At 42.2% G+C, this 21,702-nt stretch overlaps 1 protein-coding gene across 1 annotated transcript in view; it reads left to right on the forward strand.

The window, feature by feature from the left end:
- Positions 1-21,144, forward strand: part of PHF3 (PHD finger protein 3) — a 264,231-nt gene extending 243,087 nt beyond the window's left edge. The window contains 2 exon segments of the mRNA XM_030199001.1: positions 2,488-2,683; positions 16,992-21,144. Coding sequence (XP_030054861.1) covers positions 2,488-2,683; positions 16,992-19,159 — 2,364 coding nt within the window. The 3' untranslated portion in view covers positions 19,160-21,144.
- Positions 21,145-21,702: the final 558 nt, after the last annotated feature.

A 21,702-nucleotide genomic window follows, 5' to 3' on the forward strand; every position in this document is an offset into this window, starting at 1 on the left:
GTAGTCGGTCCCATCATGCCCGCTGCTTGTAGAATCTGCTGCGCCGCCTCCGGGGAGCGAACTTTGTGTAGCTTTCCAGTAATAGTAAAGCATACTGCAAAGGGAAAAGCCCATCGGTATTTTATGTTATTTTGCCCCAGTACCTCCAGTATCGGTTTCATATTTCATCTTTGTTGTAAAGTATAAGCTGATAAGTCTTGGAATACCGAAATAGGTGTGTCTTGAAAGCACAAATCCTGTTGTTGCCTAGCCAGGCCATATAGATGTTATTTCTCTGGGTTTATTAGGGAGCGACTTGCCTAGCGCTCTATGGGCTCGTTCAATTTCCGAGACCTGTTGATCTGGATCTCCCTTCAAAATATGCTTACATAGTTCATGTACTAGTTTGGGAACATCCTCTTGATCTCCAGCCTCTGGAATGCCCCGAAACCTTAAATTATTTTGTCTCCCTCTGTTCTCGATGTCATCAAGTTTGTATTGTAATTCTTCCATTTGATTAGCAAAGTCCACCTCCTTCTCTTTCATTTGGTTCATCAGATCCACGTGTTCGTCCACCCGGCCTTCAAGATCCTCCACTCGATTACCAATTTCCTTGATCTCACCTCGCAAATTTTCAATGCGTTCCACAAAATCTGATTTATGCGAGCTAAGTCTTTGCGGAGTTCTCTAAGCACTTTGGTGAACTGTGAGTCCTTATTGTTGCCAGTATCTTCGTCGGAGTGATTCGAATCAAAATCTGAGGCCTCCTCTTCCCGAGATGACGCATGACTGTTAGCAGTTTTAGCATTACGGAGGCTGCCTCGTACTCCTGCTTTGGCCTCTGCGATTTTCGATTTCTGTGACATTTCTTTCCTGTAAGTACCACTTGTATATTCTTCCTGCCTTCGTTTCGCGGTTATATAGCGGTTATATAGCGAAAAAGTAGCAATTTTAGCGGGGCTGAGCCGGAGCGATGAGTTCAGGCTGCCATCGAGGTTGCTGACGTCACCAGAAGTCTCCACTGTTCATTATTTTTATGAAAATAAAAATAATTACTTATTTGCTCTGCTTGTCTGGACTAAGAATCCTTGTGGTTTGGGTCTGTAGGTGTTTTCTGGGAACTGTGGAAACCCTGGGAGTGTGGTCCTAGTGTCCTAGAAATCACTAGGGAATAATTTTGAGAGCAGGAGACTCGCCCAGAGGCAATTGGGACCAGTTGGAGGGAGGAGGGTGCTAGTGTACAGCACAAGTGGCAGGTGAACCTGAGCTGTGCTGAGAACAGACCCTCCAGCATGGACAGTCTATGAATTCATATCAGTCTATGAATTCATATCACAATATTGCTTGAAAGGGATTCCTGATGCAACAGGTTTAGTCAGTCTGATCTCTGAAGTCTCTCTAAGGTTTAGAATGATTTCCAGGTTGCCTTTGTTCAACAAAAAATAAAATATGAAACTAGAAAAGGCTTGCTGCCATCAAAGATAAATGTGGTATCTGTGGATTGGCATCGCCCTCCTGTGTTTCCTTTTATTGTTGAAGTCAAATGGGAGTTAGGGAGTCCACTTATGAGGACGTGAAATCCTTCCTTGTTCTTAGAGAAGGTCAAGTTACTGTAGCAGATTACGGCTTGATTCAAGTTCTCACTTACCCTCCTTCCTTCCATGGAGGTTGTATTTTAGCAAGTTATATAGGAACTGATGAGAACTTGCATGACAGCGCAGTGTGGAAAGTACAATAAATACGAAAGAACGAACTTCCGCATATCACTGAAGACCCATCTCTTTAATAAAGCATACCACAAAGATCAACCAATGTGAATATGCACAACTCGCCTATCTATGTTTAGAACTGTTTCTCAATTATCTGCTTGTATACTATAACTTTGTTTAATTATCATCATGATGACCAATACTTTGTAATACTAAATGTTTATTTACTAACACTCTTCCATTACTCATGATATAATCTAAATCTAAATAAATAAAATAAAATGATGTATTGTAAGCCACGTTGAGCCTGCAAAGAGGTGGGGTAAGGTGGGATACAAATGCAATAAATAATAATAATGTACGGTCGATACTTATAAGCTTTTTTCCCCACATTGGGCTCAATCGGGTGACATCACCCACTTGTGAGGACTTGTCATGCTATCCATGGAGAGCACCTACTGTAACTAAGTTTCATGCTGTATTTCCCCAGTTCTGAATATTCAGCATTTAACATCCAGCCATTCCCAATCCAGTCCACTGGGCACACTTAATCCCTTCAGGTTTTCAGGATATCTATAATAAATACGTAAGAGAGATTTGTATGCACTGCCTCAATTGCATGCAAATCTAACTTATTAATATTCATTGTGGATATCCTGAAAACCCAGTGGGACTAGATGTGCCCCAAGGGCTGGGTTGGGAATGACTAATTCAGTTCACTTTATTCCATGTTAAATCTTAATAATTATGGCCTGCACAGTATATGTAATTTTCATTTTTTTGTTTTTGTTCTAAACAGGAAACATGTTTAATTCGGTTTACTCCAGTAACTGAAGAGGACCAAATCTCTTATACTTTATTGTATGCATATTTCAGCAGCAGGAAGCGTTATGGTGTTGTTGCTAATAACATGAGACAGGTCAAGGATATGTATCTTATTCCTTTGGGTGCCTCAGAAAAAGTTCCACACTATCTGGTGCCTTTTGATGGACCTGGTAAGTATTTCTACTACTAAACGTTTATGGGTAGTAGTGTGTTTTTGCCAATTATTGTCTCATTTATCTTATTCCTGTTATCTGTGACATGCTGCCAATATGGAGCTTATTTATTTTGTCAGTGTTTTTAAGTGACTTCAGCTATTATTGCACCAGAAAATGGGGCAAACCAGAGGGGCTTTACATTCCTTTGTGGTGTCATTGTCTCTACGTTTATTAGTCTTAGTAAAATGGATTCAGTCCTAATGTTTGAGTGGAAATGTTTAAAATAAACTAGCCTAACAGAGTGCAAATATAATACTCAAGGAAGACGCTGGCCGTGTCATTTACCTTTATTTCATTTCTTATCCTGACAAAAAAGCTGAAATTGGAATTTTTTTAAATCATTGTGATGCTGATACTTTCTATCTATGAACCTGCAGGCAAATTTTCAAAGTGAGTTTGGGGAACTGAAGAGAATGGGTATTTGTGTACCTGCTTATCTGGGTAAAGTACTGCCAAAGATTCCCCACCCCCACCCCCCGAAAAAAATCCCTGCATATATTTTAAATTGCCCGTTCTGGCCCACTCCCTTTTCACTCAGGTAAAAGCACATCATGTGTGTTTTCATTGATATTCATGAGGAGCATTTTTCAATCTGTATTTTTATGTGGGTAAACAGTCTTGTTTACCTTGAATATACTTCAGATGTATGAAAATTGTTCCCATAATGTCATTTTGGAATGGCATAACATGGTTTTTTGATAATGATTTTTGATTATTTTTTCTAATGTGTCTTAAGTAGGACTTTTCAAATATTATTAATCCTAGTTTTCTTAAATGTGTTATGTTAATGATTGCATGTATTGTACTAATTCTTGATTGTATCACCTCCCTTGGCCTGTAGGGAAGCTGTAATGCTATGTGATGAACACATTTTGTTTACATATATTCCAAGTAATCCAGAAGGGTCATAGGTTTGATATACCACCTTTCTGTGGTACTACCAAAGTGGTTTGCATATATTATTTACTGGTACTTTCTCTGTCCCTAGTGGGCTCATAATTTAAGTTTTGTACCCAGGGCGGTGGAGGGTTAAGTGACTTGCTCAGGGTCACAAGGAGCTGCAGTGGAAATTGAACCCATTTCCCCAAGTTCTCAGTCCACTGCACTAGCGTTAAGCTACTACTCCACTCTAGAAGAATAGCCCAAGATTTTTGCATTGTCTGCCATTTGCAAATCTCATTGTTGCATGATTATTTGAGTTGTATATGTAAACTTAAAAATAAACCCTTGATAGAGAAACATTTATAATCCTTTTGCAAAGCTGCTTAAACAGGATGACCAATCACAGTTGCCGGTGATATTATATGATAGCACTGCCACAGATTATTTTTCAGTTTCCTGAAAAGTTTTGTAAAAGACTTTCCAAACATGTTTTGCAATTTTCCGCTCTGCCACCTTCTTGCAGAGTCTTATGTGTCAATTTTCTCTGTGGTGGCATTAGAACACATCTCCCCATGTGAATCCTTTCTTCACTTTTTGTTTCTCTCCTCCCCCCCAAATAAAAAAAATGGCTGTTCGCACCTGAGTTTTTAAACTTGGTACAATCTACTTTAGTATCCTTGGCCAAATTTCTTCTATAAAATATTTGTTGTTATTTTGTTTATTTTGAGAACTTTGGGACCAACTCAGTGGTGTACTGGAGCTGGCTCGCATGAGCCGGTTGTTAATTTTTAAAGAATTTTGGGAGCAGTTTGTTAAACTTAACAACCAGCTTCCAAACTTTGGGCTTAGGTCCCTTCTCAGCATCGTTGTCCTCCTCCTCTCCTGTGGTTTATTCCAGTGGCATAGCTACAGGGGGTCTTGGGGGCCCAGGCCCCCCTATTTCTGTCTCAGGCTCCCTCAACAATAGTGGCCAGCCAAGTGTTTTTTTGCTTCCTCAGGCTCCCTGTACTCCCTGCTCCCTGTCCCTGCAGTCAGGCAGCAGAGCTCTCCCTCCCTTCCTTTAGGTCCTGCCGGCTATCTCTCCTCCCTGTTTTCAGCATTGAGCCCCCACGGCACCGGCAGCGCTGAAGACAGCTGTTTCCAGCTGCCCGGTCTCATTGCTGCTTCATCCCGCCTTTTCAACTTCCTGTGAGTGGGACGAAGCAGCGAGACGGATCAGGTTAGCTGTAAGCAGCTGTCTTCAGCGCTGTTTGTACCGCGGCTCATTGCTGGAAACAGGAGAGAGAGTCAGACCCAATGGAAGGGAGGGAGAGCTCAGATACCTGAGCGGGGACAGGGAGCCTCAAAATAAAGCAACCAAACCTGTGAGCTACTTCTTCCACATTCTCGTTTTTATTGTTGGTACCATTTTTATTTGATCCCACTTATATTTTCAAACATTACGGCTTGTGCAGCATACAGATGCACACACAGAGGAAGTATAATAATGGAATAAGTTTTCATAGGTAGAGTAGTAATTTGCTATAAATTGTAATCGGTGTGTGTCTTTGGAAGGGACTGGTTATAGGAATACCCTAGCATGCATCTTGTATTTATGCAGAGATTTTTTTTTCTCCTGGTAAATGGTCATTAAAACAGACATCAAGTTATGAGAATCAGGTGCTCAACATTCAGAGTTTCTATCTATTTATGCATTTTAGTCATGACATTTAGATCACACATTAAACATGAATTAGGTTGAAACCTGGCAGCATTTAAAATCTTTTTCCTATGCCTAGATGAAAAGAGAAAGATGGTTTGTGGGACCTTGCTCCTTTTGTTTTGTGGAATGCAGTGGTATATTATAAAAATGCACTTAATATTGTTTATTACTACTGTTTATAAGAGACATCTTGAATAATGCGGGCAGAGCTACCTTCATGCAGAAGTCCAGAGTCGTCTAAATGTGCCAATATTGTCCAGTTTAGCACACTGTTAGCTGCAAGTTCATAAAATGTTAATTATGTTCAATGGAAAATAAATCTGTTGGCTCATGCTGCTTGCTATGTGAATATTCTATCACTTTCATTATTGCTACCAATAATTACATATTAAGAGCATTTGCTTTAAATTTTAATTCATTTATCCAGTCCTTACATGCACATAGTTTTGCTTTTTAAACCCAAAGGTGAATCCTAAGGGTGGTTGAATAATTAGGTCTAAATTGTGTTTCTGACTTTACTTGTTTTGGACTACTTTGGGTCCTGCTGATCTGTATAGCTGCTATCTGGAATTTTGGAAGATGGAAATGAGAAGATAATAGGGTTTTGGATGTATTATTTATATGTCAGTTTTTGAATATGCATCTGCCAGAACTTGTTTTAGACATGGCTGGAGCCCACAAGAAAAACCTCACTCATTGGCTTTCAATCTCCAGAGTAGCAATGGTAAAACTCCAGCTTTAAGATGAGCCACCCTTGGCATCTCTGAACTCCTTTACCTTTCCTGGCAGGGATACTGAGCTCCGCCAGCCAAATAAATGGACTGCCACTGCTCCCCGCTGTTTGATTCTGGCTCTGAGCAGCATGCCGGGACTTCTCACACTAGTATGTGTGAGAATTCCTGGCATGCTGCTTAGAGCCAGAATCAAGCAACGGGGAGTGGCATTAGTCCATTTATTTGGCTGGTGAGGCTCAGCCTAGCATGCCCGCATGGGGGGAGGGAGAGAAAGAGAGGTGTTGCCCCCCTAGTCCAACCCCCCCCCCCCCCACCCAACACACACACACACTCAAATTGCAGGGCTGGCTATGCCTGGCGAGAGAGCCTGCTGTTAAAAATACAAGTAACACTCTGCAAAAACAGAGTTATAAAGAATACAAATGTAGCGGTTACAGACAATAAACCTCAGTTTTTTGACAATCTTATGTTAGCCAGTTGACACAGTAAATTTCCAATTTATTATTTTTCCCCCCAAAACACAAACACACACAAACAAAACAGCAAAAGGAAAGGAAAAATAGTTTATCAAATACATCTTAATCTCCTGTCAAACCTCCACCTGTGTCATGGACCTCAACATCATCCTCAACCAGCTGATGAAAGCTCCTTTTGAGATGCTGGATTTCTGTCATCTGAAGTATTTGACCTGGAAGATCTTGGTTTTGGGCCTGTTACTTCAGCTGACAGGGTCAGTGAACTTAAGACCCTAGTGGCAGTTCCTCCTTACACCAAATTTCATCATAACAGAATAGTTCTCCGCAGACACCCTAAGTTCCTACCTAAGGTTGTGTCGGAGTTTCATCTGAACCAGTCGATCATTCTTCCAACATTCTTTCCTAAACCTCATGCCTATCCTGGCTAAAGTGCACTGCACACCTTGGACTGCAAGCGAACATTGGCCTTTTACTTGGAGCAGACTAGCCCTACAGACAGTACACCCAGCTTTTTGTTTCTTTTGATCGCAACAGGATGGGGGTTGGCATCAGGAAACACACAATCTCTAATTGACTGGCAGATTGCATTTCATTCAGTTATGTCCAGGCTGGGCTGACTCTCAAGGGTCATGTCAAGGCTCACAATGTCCGAGCCATGGCTGCGTCGGTAGCCCACTTGAGATCACCTTCCATTGAAACAATTTGCAGTGCTGTGACGTGGTCTTCAGTCCACACATTCATGTCTCACTACTAGAGAGAATCCACAAAAGTGGAGAACTCAATAGATCCCACGAGGCGTAAAAGTAAAAACAAAAAAAGTGGGAATATAAAAGCCAGGCTATCCAAAGATTGGAACCAAACTGAAGTTAAAATAACCAGCGTTTAATAATTTTCAAACAAATATTAATAAAACAATTGCACATAAATATTGACTCGACACAACGTTGTGTTTCGGCCGGATAGGCCTACATCAGGAGTCTTATGGTAAAATACTGAAATGAGAACATCAACTGATATAATGATTGAATCTCAAAACATAAGTGAAGGATTCCAAAAATAAAAGAACTGCAGACAGAACCTAACAAGTGTTCTTTAAAAAGACCGTTGTGCAAATGATCTGTCACAGCGAAACTCCGCAAAAACGTTACAAGTATTAGGGCGAGAAGCTACTGCCTTGAGCAAGATACATAGTAACATAGTAAATGATGGCAGATAAAGTCCTATACGGTCCATCCAGTCTGCCCAACAAGATAAACCTGATGTGATAGTTGGTTTAGACATACAATTCTGCAAAATTTGGGGTCTGCACCCCTAGACCTGTTTTGTTCTGTTCCAGGCTGCACTCTCACACATTCGTATATAGTTTCAGGTTAATTAATATTTTGCCTCGCCGTTTTGAGGTCCAATTGACCAATGATGTTTTTAGTGGTAGTAGCTAGGGATGATACGTAAATGTGAGAATATGGCCTGCTTACCCTCAGAGAAAACAAAGCTACTTACCTGTAGCAGGTATTCTCCAAGGGCAGCAGGCCATTCATTCTCACATACCCTTCCCTCCCCCCCTTTGACTTGATTCCATGCTTAGTTGTATTGATGGTCTTCGCTCTCTCACAGTGGGCGGGAAGGCACCCGCACATGTACGGTGGAGAAGCTGCAGTACTTTTTTTTTTCCAAGAACATTTATTGATGGAAATAGCATCATGTTACAATTAGCATCAGTTGTCATCACATTCAAATACAAAACTTCACACAATAATCATTGAATTGTCCCCATCACCCTCCCCCATCCCTCTGGAATCACTGTGGTGTTGATGATTGAGATTTCCATTGTTCATATTTTTGCCAAAGCTTATTGAATGACATCAAACGTCCCCGTCTCATAGCTGTTAGTTTAGACATTTGAAACAGAAAGTCCACTTTATGAAGAGTAGGTCACATAGATGGCTCTTGCTTCCAAGAACGGACCAAAGTCAATTTTGCTGCTATAAAGAAATGTATTGCCAGCTTATGTTGGATCACAGTTATCTCTGAAGGCTTGAAGTGTAGTAAGCAATATTCCACTTGTGCCAACTTCAGCACTAACATCCAATTGGATTGAGCCACTGAACAGGTCCACCAGATATGCAAAATGTTCCTCTATCAACACATTTCCGCCAGCAGTCAACAGAAACCTGCAGATATATTTTATTTAAATGCTCTGGGGTATAGTACCACCAGTACAATATTTTAAATCCATTTCCAGAGAGACATTGAGCCACTGAAGTTTTCAGTAGGTACCAGTATCCTTTCTCCCAAGTATCCAGGTGAAAATTTGTTTGTAATGCATCCTCCCATTGATAAGTATAATGGATGTGGAGGTTAGTGTATGATAATAAAGTTAAGATGAGACACGCTACCCCTTCCTCCCCCGCCCCTTAGAGCTCGTTCTAATGCTGCTACTATTAAGCCCAATTCCTCCTGAGCTCGCTTGTGAATGAAGTCTCGCACCAGCCAATAATGAAAGAGTTTCTCTCCTTCCAACCCATTTTCCTCTTGTAATTCATTGAAATTGAATATCCTCCCATCGTCCCAAAATTGTTCAAAAATATACAAGCAATTGGAGGCCCATCTTTTATAAACCGTATCACTAGATCCAGAGGGGAATTTATGGGCCCACCGTAGAGCTGTCTGTAAGTAATACTTGCGATCTTCAAAAAATATTTTTCATATGGAATACCATGTGGTCAGTGGATGACTAATCCCTATCGGTACCCTTCAAATGATGGCTGACAAATCACTCCCCAGTAACCATAAAAAATCCCCAGTAGAGCGGGTGCCCACCCATGCCCTCTACCATTGGAGCCATTTCTTAGATGTAAAGGGAGTCCAATCTGCTAGTATCTTAAGTTGTGCCGCTTGATAATACAGATAAAGATTGTGAACTCCCATTACCCCCCTAGTGATTGTTTGGAAGAGCATGGATCGCCTCACCCCCGGTGGATGTTTCTGTCATATAAAGGCAAAGAGTTTACGATTGAGTTTTTCAAAGAATCTGCGAAGGATCAGGAGTGGGAGAGCCAAGAATAAGTACAGCAGTTTTGGTAATAGCATCGTCTTTATCGCTTGAATATGACCCATCCATGATAATAGTTAGCCCTTCCCACTTATCCAGTTCAGCAAATAACTGTGTAAAATTGGCAGCATATAGCTCATCCACAGTGGGTATAACATGGACCCCTAAATATTTAATGGATCTAGAAACCCACGCAAATGGGGGGTCCTTCAACTGAGCTATCCTTTGCGGTGAGACTGTTAGGTTGAGGATTTCTAACTTGGTTAGATTGACCAAAAGGTTCCAGGGGAGATCCGGGAAATTATAGACTGATGAGTCTGACGTCGGTGCCGGGGGAAATGGTAGAGGCTATTATCAAAAACAAAATTAGACATCGAAGGACATGGATTACTGAGACCATGTCAGCACGGCTTTTGTGTGGGGAAATCTTGCCTGACCAATTTACTTCAATTCTTTGAAGGAGTGAACAAACATGTGGACAAAGGGGAGTCGGTTGATATTGTGTATCTGGATTTTCAAAAGGCGTTTGACAAGGTACCTCATGAAAGGCTACAGAGGAAATTGGAGGGTCATGGGATAGGAGGAAATGTCCTATTGTGGATTAAAAACTGGTTGAAGGATAGGAAACAGAGAGTGGGGTTAAATGGGCAGTATTCACAATGGAGAAGGGTAGTTAGTGGGGTTCCTCAGGGGTCTGTGCTAGGACCGCTGCTTTTTAATATATTTATAAATGATTTAGAGATGGGAGTAAATAGCAAGGTAATTAAATTTGCTGATGACGCAAAGTTATTCAAAGTCGTTAACTCGCGACAGGATTGTGAAAAATTACAGAAGGACCTTACGAAACTGGGCGACTAAATGGCAGATGATGTTTAATGTGAGCAAGTGCAAGGTGATGCATGTGGGGAAAAAAGAACCCGAATTATAGCTACGTCATGCAAGGTTCCACGTTAGGAGTTACGGACCAAGAAAGTGATCTGGGTGTCGTCGTCAATACACTGAAACCTTCTGCTCAGTGTGCTGCTGCGGCTAGGAAAGTGAATAGAATGTTGGGTATTATTAGGAAAGGTATGGAAAACAGGTGTGAGGATGTTATAATGTCGTTGTATCGCTCCAGGGTGCGGCTGCATCTCAAGAAAGATATAGTAGAATTGGAAAAGGTGCAGCGAAGGGCGACTAAAATGATAGCGGGGATGGGACGATTTCCCTATGAAGAAAGACTAAGGAGGGCTAGGGCTTTTCAGCTTGGAGAAGACACGACTGAGGGGAGACATGATAGAGGTATATAAAATAATGAGTGGAGTGGAACAGGTGGATGTGAAGTGTCCACGCTTTCCAAAAATACTAGGACTAGGGGGCATGCGATGAAACTACAGTGTAGTAAATTTAAAACAAATCGGAGAAAACTTTTCTTCACCCAACGCATAATTAAACTCTGGAATTCGTTGCCGGAGAACGTGGTGAAGGCGGTTAGCTTGGCAGAGTTTAAAAGGGGGTTAGACGGTTTCCTAAAGGACAAATGGAAAAATCCACAATTCCAGGAATAACATGTATAGAATGTTTGTATGTTTGGGAAGCTTGCCAGGTGCCCTTGGCCTGGATTGGCCACTGTCGTGGACAGGATGCTGGGCTCGATGGACCCTTGGTCTTTTCCCAGTGTGGCATTACTTATGTACTTATGACCTTAAAACCTGACAACAATCCTTACTGTGTGATAATTTCTGTAACCTGTTTTAGAGATGTCTGTTGATATTAGAGTCAAGAGGACATTATCCGCAAAAAGCATAATTTTGTGTTCCCGGTGCCCCCTAATCTCTTCATCCTGCCTAATTAATTGTGCTTGGGGTTCTATAGAAATATGTCATGCTCCTCACCTCCACTCCCGTGGTCTTGCTCCGCCTTGCCTCCACTCCCACGTTAGGGGGGCGGTCCTGGCCTTATCTGGGAGTCGGCACCCGGGTTGCGCTGCGGGTCCGGGCCGTCGTTCTGGCCCTTTCTGGTTGGGCACGGGACTCTCATGGGCGGGGGATTCGGGCCTGCTGTGAGCTGGGCGGCTGCGGGCGTGCGTGTGCGGCAGCGTTCCCGGCTGGTGGTAAGCCTACACGGTCGGGAACACTAGTTCCTCCCTCGCCCCGCCTCCGGCGACTTCTGATTGGAGCCTTCCACCTCTGCCCGCCTCCGCCGCCGACCTGCCTATCGGGAGCTCCCTTGACCAGCTGTATTCGTTCCTCTTGATGGGGGGGGGGGGGGGGAGGCTACTTAGGGAGCGTCTGCTCTCCACTCCAGTGCTTCGGCTTCTACTTTGGTAGACAGACTTGAGCTCCTATGTGGTTTACCTACTACTGCTTATCGTCTGACCTGACCTGATCTGACCACTGCCTGACTTCGGACTTCTCTGTGCCACCTGCCCTGACCACTGCCTGACTTCGGACTCTTCTCTGCTTGCCGCCTGCCCTGACCACTGCCTGACTTCGGACTCTTCTCTGCTTGCCGCCTGCCTTGAGCACTGCCTGACTTCAGACTCTTCTCTGCTTGCCGCCTGCCCTGACCACTGCCTGACCCCGGACTCTTCTCTGCTTGCCGCCTGCCTTGAGCACTGCCTGACTTCGGAATCTTTCCCTGCTTGCCGCCTGCCTCGACCACTGCCAGTCTCCTGACCAGCTCGCTGCCCGACTCCGATCCCAACTGCGTCTGTAAGTTCTGGCAGCCGCCTGCACCTGGGGGCTCAACCCTCGGGGAACGGTGGTTGTCATAGGTGAAGTTTTGGGAATTGTTCGGCTGCCAGCTGAGCACGGGCTACCCGCTGGTGCTTTGCACGGCACAAGAACTCACTGACCGTAACAGAAAGCCGAAGCCATGAGTTCGCCGGACAACACCGATCTGGCGGATCTGGCTCAAGTGTTGCAGCAACAGCAGGCCCAGCTGAACAAACTGTCCAGTGTTCTACAAGTTGTCTCCTCCCAGATGTCCACCCTCCAGAACCAGCATCTTGCCGGCGCCCCAGATCTGTTCTTACGACTCCCGGCCTGCGGCTTCCAGAACTGCCCCGTTTCGACGGGACCCCCCTTGAACTAGCGGGAGCATCCCATGACCCTGGACGCCCTCATTACACTCTGCACCCAGATCGATGTCCGGTTCCAGGAGAGAGCACAAGAACGGGCTACTCAACGACCGATACAGAGGCCCGCTCCCCGGCCGCCCTGTTCTGGCTTGCCTGGAGCCTTGGGAGGGGCTGTTGCGAAAACCGATGAAGAACCCATGGTGGTTGGGCGTCACCACCTCTCCGAGGCAGAGAGATCCCATCGCCGCAAGAATCGCCTCTGTATATACTGCGGTCAGCCGGGACACTTCGTGAATGCCTGCCTGAACAAGTCTGGAAATGCTGCAGCCCAGGCCCCGTGAAGGGAGGGGTGCTGGGTCGGTCGTCCTCCCTTCCCGATAACTTGCTGTCTGCTCCGGTACTTCTGCGATGGCAGGGATATTGTGTCCATACCGTGGCCCTGTTGGATTCGGGGGCTGGAGGAAATTTCATTGATGCAGATCTGGTTCGGTTGGGGGGGGGGGGGGGGGTCTACTGTCCCGTGCCGACTGGCACTGCAGGTCACCTCTATCCAGGGGTCCAATCTTCCCCGGCCCATCACGCAGGTCACCTCACCCCTGTTTATGCAAGTAGGGGCATTCAGTTCTTGGTACTCCCTCGAGCTATTCACCCGGTAATCCTGGGGCTACTCTGGCTGCGCCTCCACGCACCTACTATTGACTGGTCCACGGGAGAGATCGATCGGTGGGGTTCACGTTGTTACCAGACGTGTCTCCCGCCTATCAAGCCTCCTAAAAGGGTCCTCGCCGCTCTCCCCGAAGTTCTGCGGACCACCCAGACTAGCCTACCAGAGGAATACCAGGATTTCCAGGATGTGTTCAGTATCCAGGAGGCTGACACTTCCGCCTCACCGATCTTTCGACTGCCCCATTGGACTGCTCCCAGGAACAACCCCGCCCAGGGGTAGATTGTATACTCTCTCCCGGGATGAATCCCATGCCATGCGCACTTACATTCAGGAGAATCTACAGAAAGGATTTATTAGGCCATCCTCATCGCCAGCGGGAGCCGGGTTCTTTTTTGTCACTAAAAAAGATGGATCTCTACGACCCTGCATCAATTATCGGGGGTTGAACAAAATCACTATTAAGAACCGGTACCCACTCTCCCTGATTCCTGAACTGTTTGATCGATTGCAGGGGGCAAAGATATTCACAGAACTGGAGTTGCGGGGAGCCTACAACCTGGTACGGATCCGTGAGGGAGATGAGTGGAAAACAGCCTTTAACACACACAAGGGTCATTTTGAGTACCTAGTAATGCCATTCGGCTTCTGCAATGCCCCAGCAGTCTTTCAAAATTTTGTCAATTTTATCTTTTAAGATCTGCTATATACTTCAGTCATTGTCTACCTTGATGACATCCTGGTCTTCTCCACCTCTCGACAAGAGCACCAGTCCTACGTCCAAACCGTCCTCCAACGACTCCGAGAATACCGCCTCTTTGTGAAGTTGGAAAAGTGTGCCTTCCACCAGCAGGTGATTTCCTTCTTGGGATATGTCGTGTCCGTTAAGCCATCTGCAATTGGCCGGTCCCCCAGGGACTCCGGACCCTGCAGAGGTTCCTGGGATTTGCCAACTACTATAGACAATTCATTCGGAACTACTCCTTGATTACCGCGCCTCTGACGGCTCTCACTTGGAAGGGGGCGGATGTCCGGAACAGCTCTCCTGAAGCACTTTCGACTTTTTTCACCTTGAAGGAAGCCTTTCTGTCTGCCCCGGTACTTCGCAGCCCGGATCCATCTAAACCTTTCCTGGTGGAGGTGGATGCCTCATTCCTAGGGGCCAGTGCGGTGTTACCTCAGCCCTGGCCTCTGGCAAATGGCATCCATGGTTCTCTAGTGTGAGGTTACGGTCTATTGTAATGCTGAGAATTTTCAGGCTGTCTGAGATAGGGAGGGTATAATCTGGGGTGTTTATGTTTGTGGGTTTGTTCGTATTATATTGGGATGAGAGGATGAGACAGTGTGTTTTTTCTGTGTTGAGTTTTAGTTGAAATGCGTTTGCCCATGAGTCCATGATATTCAAGCCGAGCTTGATTTCGTTGGTGATTTCTGTCAGATCACGTTTGTAAGGAATGTATATTGTGACATTGTCTGCATAGATGAAAGGGTTAAGGCCTTGGTTGGATAAGGATTTGGCTAGTGGGGTCATCATTAGGTTGAAAAGGATCGGTGATAGTGGTGATCCTTGAGGTACTCCACATTCTGCTTTCCACGGTGGTGGTGATATGTTTGAGCTTGATTTCACTTGATATGTTCTAGTGGTTAGGAAACCCTTGATCCAACTAAGTATGTGTCCGCCAGTCCCGAAATAATCTAGGAGTCTTAGTAGTATTTTGTGGTTTACCACGTCGAACGCACTGGACATGTCGAATTGGAAGAGAAGTATGCTTTTGCGTGTTGCTATTTGCTGCTTGAATTTGGCTAGGAGGGTAATTAGTACTGCCTCAGTGCTATGGGGGGGGGGGGGGGGGGGGGGGGGGGGTAAAATCCAGATTGTGATTCATGTAATATTGTGAATTTTTTTTAAACAATCAGTAAGTTGTTTGGTTACCATGCTTTCCATCAATTTGACCACCAGTGGGATTGATGCTACTGGTCGGTAGTTAGTGATTTTGTTTGATTTTTTCTTGGGATCTTTTGGTATTGGGGTGAGTAGGATGTAGCCATTTTCCTTAGGGAAGAGACCTTGTTGAAGCATGTAGTTTAAGTGGGATGTAAGGTCTGCTATGAAGCGGTGGGGGGGGGGGGCGGATTTTATTAGGTAGCTGGGGCAGGTATCCAATTTACAGTGAGAGTTGGAGAACCTATTAATCGCCTGGGTGACTGTTTCCACGGTGTGGAGAGCGAAGTTTGACCAGGTTCAGTCCACTGGGTATTCACCAGGGGTTGGGTCCAAGCCAGTGATGAAATTTTCGATATTGGTGTTGTCCTGAGGTAGCGTGTTACGTAGGTTTGCAATTTTTTCATTGAAGCATTTAGCAAGGTTGTCTGCAGATGGGATGTCTATATTGGTTGTGGTGACCAAGGTGATGTCTAGTAGTTTGTTCACGAGTTGGTATAATTTCTTCGTGTCTTTGTAATCTGGCCCTATTTTAGTTTTATAGTATGACCTTCTGGTCTGTCTTATTGCGTATTTGTATTTTATTTGTATTTGTTTCCATGCGTTGAGTGTGTGTTCGTCTTTTTTTTTTTCCAAGCTCGTTCGAGTTCCTGGATTGTGTTTTTATTTTTTTCAGTTCTTCATTGAACCACGGTATCGAGTTATGCCTACGTGAGCTTCTTGTTCGTAAGAGTGCTATTTCGTCCAGTATGCTTCTGCATCTTTTATCCCATTCTGAGAGGTAGTATATGGAGTCCATTTGTGCTGTCTATTTGTTTTTGTATATCTGTTTCCAGAATGTTTCCGAGTCTATTTGGACTCTTGTGCTGTAGGTTGTGTGTTCTTGTATATGGTGTGAACCCTTTTTCCGCCATTTTAGGGATAGGTTTAGTTTGTAGTGGTCGGTCCATGGTGTTTCTGTCCATTTAATTTCTGTTATTATTAGGTTCTGGTCAGTGGACAGATTGTGTGAGATGAGGTCGAGTGTGTGCCCTTTGACATGGGTTGCTTGCATGTGTGGCCATTTAAGATCCCATAAGTGGAGGAATTCCTTGCATTCTTGTGCGTTGGTAAAGTTTGGGTCTTCTAGGTGGAGGTTAATGTTTCCTAATACTAGTATATTGGAGTTGGTTACAGAGCTATGTGGGACATCATTGTGAGGACTTTTGTCCTGTTTCAAAAAACTTCCCCTCTAAATTTTTTTTTTCCATGAGCTTTCTAGCTTGTACAAGTGGGTTCATTGGCAAGAGAAATCTACTAGCTCAACAGCACAGTTCTGCTGTAAATTGACCTTAATGATATATAGTTTTCACCGTAGATGTGTTTATGCTGGACAAGAATATTAACCTTTTTTTGAAACTGTGATGTCTGTATGTCAGTCTTTTCATATTACATATTAATGTAGAGAAGGAGTGGGAAACCTTGGTTGTGAGGGTCATAACCTAGGGTTTCCTCAATGAGTATGCATGAGATTAATTTGCATACAATGGAGGCAGTGCATGTAAATAGATATCATGCATGAGTTGTGGCCCTCCAGGACTGAGGCTGCCCACCCCTGATGTAGATATCTATGCCTATGTATGAAATTTGACTAGGTGATGTACTGTCATTGGCAGTGGATATACTTATGCAATATTTTAGATAAGTTAAGGCCTGTATGTTATCATAACTAATTTACTATTATGCTTTTAATTGTTGTTTTGTTCTGTAGGGCTTGAAGCACATCGACCAAACCTATTGTTGGCATTGATAATACGTCAGAAACTGAAGAGACAGCATAGCACAAGCCTTGATGATGAGTCCCCTGGAAGAGTCTTAAGTAGTGTTTCAGCAGAAAAAAAAAATAAAACAGATGTTTCTAATGAAGGAGAAGAGGATGATGATGATGATGAGAATGATTTTTTTAACTCCTTCACTACTGTATTGCATAAGAACAGAAATAGATCACAACAATCTGAATCTGATGAAACACAAATGGAGGTAGAACCTGTACCTCCGCTGATAAAACGTGAGCCACCAAAACCTCTTAGGTTTCTTCCTGGTGTCTTGGTTGGATGGGAAAACCAGGCATCTACTCTTGAACTAGCAAGTAAACCATTGCCTGTAGATGACATACTTCAGAGTCTTTTAGGTACTACAGAAAATATGTTTGAATATAAAGAAGCTGTTACAGATTCATTGATTACTGAAGAAAAGCCTTTATTGGATGAACAAACAAATGCAAACAACTTAAAAGTAGAAGATGGTGTAACTGATTCTAATATTACAGACACTGTAACTAATCTAGAGCCACAGGAATCAACTGAATGTGCAAAATCAGTGACTACATTGGCAGCAGGAACTTCAAATAACACAGAAACCTTGACATGCCTTACACTTAAGGGAAAACCACCAGATGTTTCTACTGAAGCATTTTTAGCTAATTTACCTTCTGTGCAGTTGGAAAGAAGAGAAATTGACGAGAATAAGGAAAAAAAGTCAAAGGTTCAGTTACCTGAACAAGAGGTTTCAAATGAATCTAAAAGGAAGTCAAACTCTGATATCTCTCAAGCCATATCCCAGTCTGGCAAAGACATGGACAACAGTGTTAGCACAGCTTCCACAGAAAGCATGGCTGTTAATATTTCTAGATCTCCAAAGTTCATGCATCTAAAACGAGACCCAAGACAGGCATTTGGAAGAAGTCAGCATGTTGCTTCAGATATGAAAGATGAGGAATGCAATAAAAGTGAAGAAACTATGAATTGGTTAAAAGACAAAGACCAGAATTCAGTTTCAGAAAATGAGCATACTGGTCAAGGAAATAAGTCTTCAGGAGAAAACGAACCACACTTTCATCAAACTGATATTTCAAAGAGTGAGATGCAGTATAGTGCACCTATAATTAGAAAAGATGAAAATTCAAGCTCCTCAAAAGTTGAAATGACAAAAGAGTTGCATGAAGATGCAGTTTTGCAAAATTTGGACAGTATGCAATCTTTCAAAAGAGACTCATCAGGAAATGCATGTCATTTTGAATCAGAAAATGCTATTAATTTCTCTCAAATTAGGCCTCAGCAGTCCAGTTTTCAGCATCCTCAACCCACTACATTTCCATTTCAGACACCTCATTTTCCCACACAAAGTAGTGTTGTGTTTGGATTTCCTCCTCATATACCGCCCCCGCCTCTTTTTCCACCAGGTTTTGGGTTTCTTAGACCGCCATCTTTGAGGTTTCATTCTACAGAATCTGGCTTACCAAATCCTATAATACCTTGGCCTCCTGTTCATTTATTAGGCCCACCACCACCACCACCACCACATTATATTGGACCTGTTGCTCATGGACCACCACTGGCTCATGAGCAATCAAGATATTCAGGGTCACAAAAGTTTTATCATAGCAAAGACAACAGGGGACCAGAGCGACGCCACAGTGATCCGTGGGATAGACAAGAACATCATTTGGAAAGAGGTTTTAGCAGTGAAAGCAGTGGTCAACGTAGGCAGAGATTTTATAGTGATTCCAAAAGAAGAGAAAGGCAACATGAAAAAGAATTAAATGCTGACAGATACCGGGATCAGGATTCTGACAGAAATAGATGGAGAGACAGAAGTCAGGAAAAAGAGAAGGAGAGAAAAAAACGAGAAGACATTCATAAAGATAGAGAGAGAACACGATTGTCACACCGTAGCCGAAGCTCTGATAGTAAAAGCTCAAGAGATAGTAAGAACTCAGAACGGCATACAAGTAAACAAAAAAGTGATGAACATGTTCACGATAAAAACAGAGAAAGAGAAAAGAGTAGGGATAGAAATCGAGAACGGGGTGGGGGCAAAGATAGAGACAAACGTTTCAAAGACAGGTATCATGGTGATCGAGTCAAAAGCAAGAGGTAAAATATGCAGGTTGTCAGAATTTAATTTTAATTAATTGCTCAAGATGTGTCTGAAATTTTATATGGATGCCTGCTAAGATTGTGCCATTTTTTCTATTCACTTTTAGTGTTTTGCATACATTCTGGGTTGTGGTACAAATTAAGTGCCAGATCTCATCCTCATACCTTAAACTATCTATATATAGAAATAAAATTTTAATTAAAAGATGTTTTATTGCTGTATATTCAGATTTACAGATTATTTCTGTTAATATGCAATAAAGGCGTAGAAATTTGCTTTCAGATTTGATAAGATTGACTTGAGTGCACATATCTTTACTGCTTCTGAGCTTATTTTCCTTCTGTGATGCTCCAGTTAATTTTTAAAGTAAAGTTCATACAATTTTATTTTTTCATTGCACTGTTTTTATGGACTGGATGTGAGGTTAAATTTCCCAAGTCATGAATAGAAACATAAGGCATAAAACACTGTAAAGAGACTATTGGGCAAATGGTATCTAATCTGTATGTTTTCTGTAATTACTAAGAAAATATATAAAGTACTTCTGCTCAATTTTTAATCCCTTAATCTCTCCTATCCTTTTTATTTTCTGAATTGCACTTGTTTAGCCAGAGTATTTCTTTTTATATATGTATATATATATATGATTTTTTAAAGTTACAATTTCACAATATAGTCATTAATGCATTTTCATTTCCCAACCTGTTTGTGCTTCAATTACTTGACTGTCTAAGCTTGTACATTATTTTGTGTTTTGCTATCCTTTTTACTGCAAAATGTAAATATTTTAAGGAATATTTTGATTCTAAAAACGATAAAATCTTTCTGATGGTCTGTGTCTGATTCATAGGTGTGAAATTATCTGCTTTAAACATGTCTAATAAGTAAAGGATATTGTAAAGCCTCACTGGTTGATCTTCACAACTCACTATTATTTTTACAACCCCCTCATGCAAATATATCTTCTGTAGACCAGTTTAAAGTCTTTGCAGTTGATATTCACTAATTTTCATTATATGTGTAGATATATCCATATATGTAGTTTAGAGTAGGTGTTTCCTGTCACTTTTTTCAAACCTTTGTAAGGAAGGAACTAATTTTCATTTTCACATATGCAGTGTTTTTTTTTCAATTAATATTCTTTACTGACTTCAGATTTTCATGATTGAATATTGAACAAATCATAGTATGCAAAATGGAAACATCTGCATTCACAGTTGAACCATAATTTCCATATCTAATAATTAGCAATAATGTATTGGTTATAGCACATAAACAACATTTTGTTTATATACCCTCACTTGTGTCATTGGTCATTGCAAAGTAAGTGACTTTGAGCTCAAATGTGGTTTAATCTTTGCGTTCTCATTTCTCATCTGTACTTTAGATGTTAAAACAAGAGAGACTACTTACTATTTGCCAATAACATAGATACTATTTTTAATACATCATGCATATAGAAAGGTGTTTCTATAATTTGTTGATGGGGACAAAAAACTTTATTGGAAGAATTAAGGTTTTAAACACTACTATTAGTGAGGGAAAGGGCTAACATATTTATTGGAATAGATGAGAGCACTTCGATTTATGTACATGTTGTATATTTGTTCTTGCTGCTACTGATGAAAATAATACTTGAAAAGCAGTCTTCACACATTTTTAATTTTGGTGTCGTAATATAGATGTTTATTTTCTAGTCCAAGGTAAACCTTATATGTACCAGCATTGTGTTAAATACAAGTAAATTCTTTATTTTATGTACAGCAAGGACTCTCAGTATTAAAGGTCATTTCTTTTTCTTGGATATAAAGTTTTTAAAGGATTATGGGCACAATAAATTAGCTCTCCAAAGAAAGCAGTAGTTTTTTTTTTCTTTTTTAAAATACACTTTTCTGCTTCTCTACATCATATATATGCAGCACCAGCAATTAGCTTAACAAACCCAGTGCAGACATTTGTGATAAAAGTTCCCATAATGTCCCTACTACTACTCCTTCCCTCAGTCCTCATTTTCCTTTGATATGCAGTTTTAGGATCCCTGTGCTTTAGGTACTTGTTTTGCATATGGCGGGCCATTTTTCCTCACAATTCAAGTGAAGCCTGTCTGGAAAGCAAATATGATTGTGTTGGTTAGCCCAGTGGAAAAGGATATTGCATTGTAGTTGATGCAGACCTCAAAGAGAGCCTTTTAGGGACCTTCCTCATTATGATAGAATAATTTAACATTTTGTGTGAAGAAGGTGCAGGATTGGAATTGTCTTGCTCCTGGTAATGTTGGAAAACGTTTCAGTTTTTAAAGGATTTTGAAAGAGAGCTATTCTAGATTTATTGGCCTGAGGGAAGGATAGGCAAAGTATGATGCAGTTGAGCTGCTTAGGATGTGGATAAAAGTTTTTGATGTATGGATGGGGATGAGCATAGTAGTTTACAGTGTAGCATAGTTGGTGTAAACATGCATTAGTATAAGTTTTATGGTGGTTTTAATTTTTGTGATTTATTCTATCATGTACCATTTTAATACTTGGAGTTAAGGGAGAAATACG

The sequence above is a fragment of the Microcaecilia unicolor genome, chromosome 3 (genome assembly GCF_901765095.1).
Source record: "Microcaecilia unicolor chromosome 3, aMicUni1.1, whole genome shotgun sequence".
Lineage (NCBI taxonomy): Eukaryota > Metazoa > Chordata > Amphibia > Gymnophiona > Siphonopidae > Microcaecilia > Microcaecilia unicolor.